The 2,232-nt window shown below is 49.5% G+C and overlaps 1 protein-coding gene across 1 annotated transcript; it reads left to right on the top strand.

The window, feature by feature from the left end:
- Positions 1 to 923: 923 nt before the first annotated feature.
- Positions 924 to 1,766, top strand: LOC149339427 (uncharacterized). Its single transcript, XM_089550476.1, has one exon. It carries the CDS (start codon positions 924 to 926, stop codon positions 1,764 to 1,766), a length of 843 nt encoding a protein of 280 aa, XP_089406602.1.
- Positions 1,767 to 2,232: the final 466 nt, after the last annotated feature.

Genomic DNA, 2,232 nt, shown 5'->3' on the forward strand with positions numbered 1-2,232 from the left:
AGAGAGTATTCAACTATGTGAAAGCCTTCCTGACTAACAGAACCGCTACCATTAGAATAGTAGGCATCAGGACTGACACCTTCAACACCCCCAAAAAAGGAACATCGCAAGGCTCTGTGCTATCCCCTATGCTTTTTAACATTGCAATGATTTGCATAGCAAGGACGCTCGAAGAAATTGAAGGAATCAGGCATGCCATCTACGCAGATGACATCACAATCTGGGTGACGAGGGGAACCTTAGGAGAAAAACAACAGCTTCTTCAGCGAGCAGCAGACACGGTCAACGCATACGCCCGACACTGCGGACTTGCATGCTCCGCTGAAAAATCCGAGGTGCTCAGAGTCTACAGAAAAGGATATGATCTGCAAAACTCCATAGATATCTACATAGGGGAAACGAAGATTCCGGAAGTATCGAAAGTTAGGATCCTTGGCATGTGGATCCAAAGCAACCGTCGTATTGATCACACGATCAGACAGCTAGCAAATACCACAGCAAAGATCGTCAGCATGATTGCAAGAATTTCCAACAGAAGAAGAGGTATGAAGGAGGAGGACACATGTAGGCTAGTACAGGCCCTCGTGGTCAGTAGGATCTTGTACGGCGTCCCCTACCACACACCGCTCGAGCAAGAAAAGGAGCAGTTAGAGGCAATTCTTAGAAAAGTATACAAATGCGCTCTCGGACTGCCGGTCACCACATCGACGGGGAAGTTCCTTAATCTGGGCATAAACAACACAGTACAAGAACATATCGAGGCCCGCCTTCTCACGCAGAAAACAAGACTGATGCTGTCCGAAATGGGCAGACACACGCTGCGGTTGCTGGGCATGAGGGACGCTTTGAAAGAAATCAACAGCACAGCGAGCGTACCAGATGAAATCAGGAGGATCATTGAGATCTGTCCGATTCCGAAAAACATGCATCCAGATATACATAAGGCGAGAAGAAAGGCAAAATCCGAATTCCACGAAAGAAGCTTCGCCGGGGCAAAATACGTATTGTACGTTGACGCAACCACATACAGACGCCGATACGGCTCGGAAGCCAGCGTGGTGGATCACCAGCTCAGGGAAATCAACTGCGCTTCGATAAAAACCAACAACATCCTCGAGGCTGAGGAAGCAGCAATTGCACTCGCCATCACCCAGCAGGGTGACGAGCCCCATGCACACATCATTACAGACTCGCAAGAGGCGTGCAGAAGGTACAGAAGTGGACGCATATCCACTGCAGCCATTCGCATACTCAAGGCGAGGACAATCACCTTTACGAGATGCTTCATCACGTGGAAACCAGGCCATGAGGCTGTCAAAGGGAACCAACGTGCGGACGCCAACGCCCGAGCATACGCCAACCGGGAGGCGCGCACCGAAAGGGAACTGGACGCAGTCACTAGACGGTATGGAGCCATCTTAGAACACCAACGAGCCCTCAGGAGGACCTACCCTCCTACCCACAAAGACCTTAGTAGAGAGCAGTCGGTTGTCTGGAGACAACTGCAGGCTAATACATATCCCAGTCTGAGTTTACTAAGCAAAATCTATCCTTCCACATATGACAACAAATGCCCGCTTTGCGGTGAACACCCAACGCTTTGCCACGTTACATGGGCCTGTCAGAAAATGCAGTCAGCGCCGATAAACAGCACACCAACACCGGAGCAGTGGGAGGCTACGCTGTCCAGCTCGAAGCCTGAAGAGCAACTCAAGCTGATCGACAGGGCTCGCAAGACTGCAAAGGCCACTGGGGCTCTGGACTGAGGGCTCCACCTACGCTGAGAGAACCCTTGAGACAATAAAGTTTTTCATTCATTCAATCGAAGGCAGTTGATAGCAACCTGCAGCCTCGTCACAAGTTCTTTAAAACCGCATTACTCGACAACGGTATATAAAGTTGACATCGAGTGCCACCATATAGCGGCCATTTTGTTATTTAGCCTTCACGTCCTTTTTTTCTCACAGGAGCTCTGTAAAGCCCAGTAAGCCTCATGCACTGTTAACTGTTCCGTTAACTGATCCGTTAACGCCGTGCCCTAACACCTTCTTTTAGTTTTTGGATGATGTAGTCGCGGCCATAATAATGCGGAACGCGCTTCGGCAGCGAAGCTCTTCTCACGTTTTCTGTCACGCAAAAATGGAAAGAACCTTAAAAAAGATGCCCAGGCTTAGCTTGGTTAAGCCAAGAATGCGTTGCATACTGCGCGGTCTTTTTGCGCGAAGTATTGCT

The sequence above is a fragment of the Amblyomma mixtum genome, chromosome 6 (assembly GCF_055824585.1).
Source record: "Amblyomma mixtum isolate Tamu chromosome 6, ASM5582458v1, whole genome shotgun sequence".
Classification (NCBI taxonomy): Eukaryota; Metazoa; Arthropoda; class Arachnida; order Ixodida; family Ixodidae; genus Amblyomma; species Amblyomma mixtum.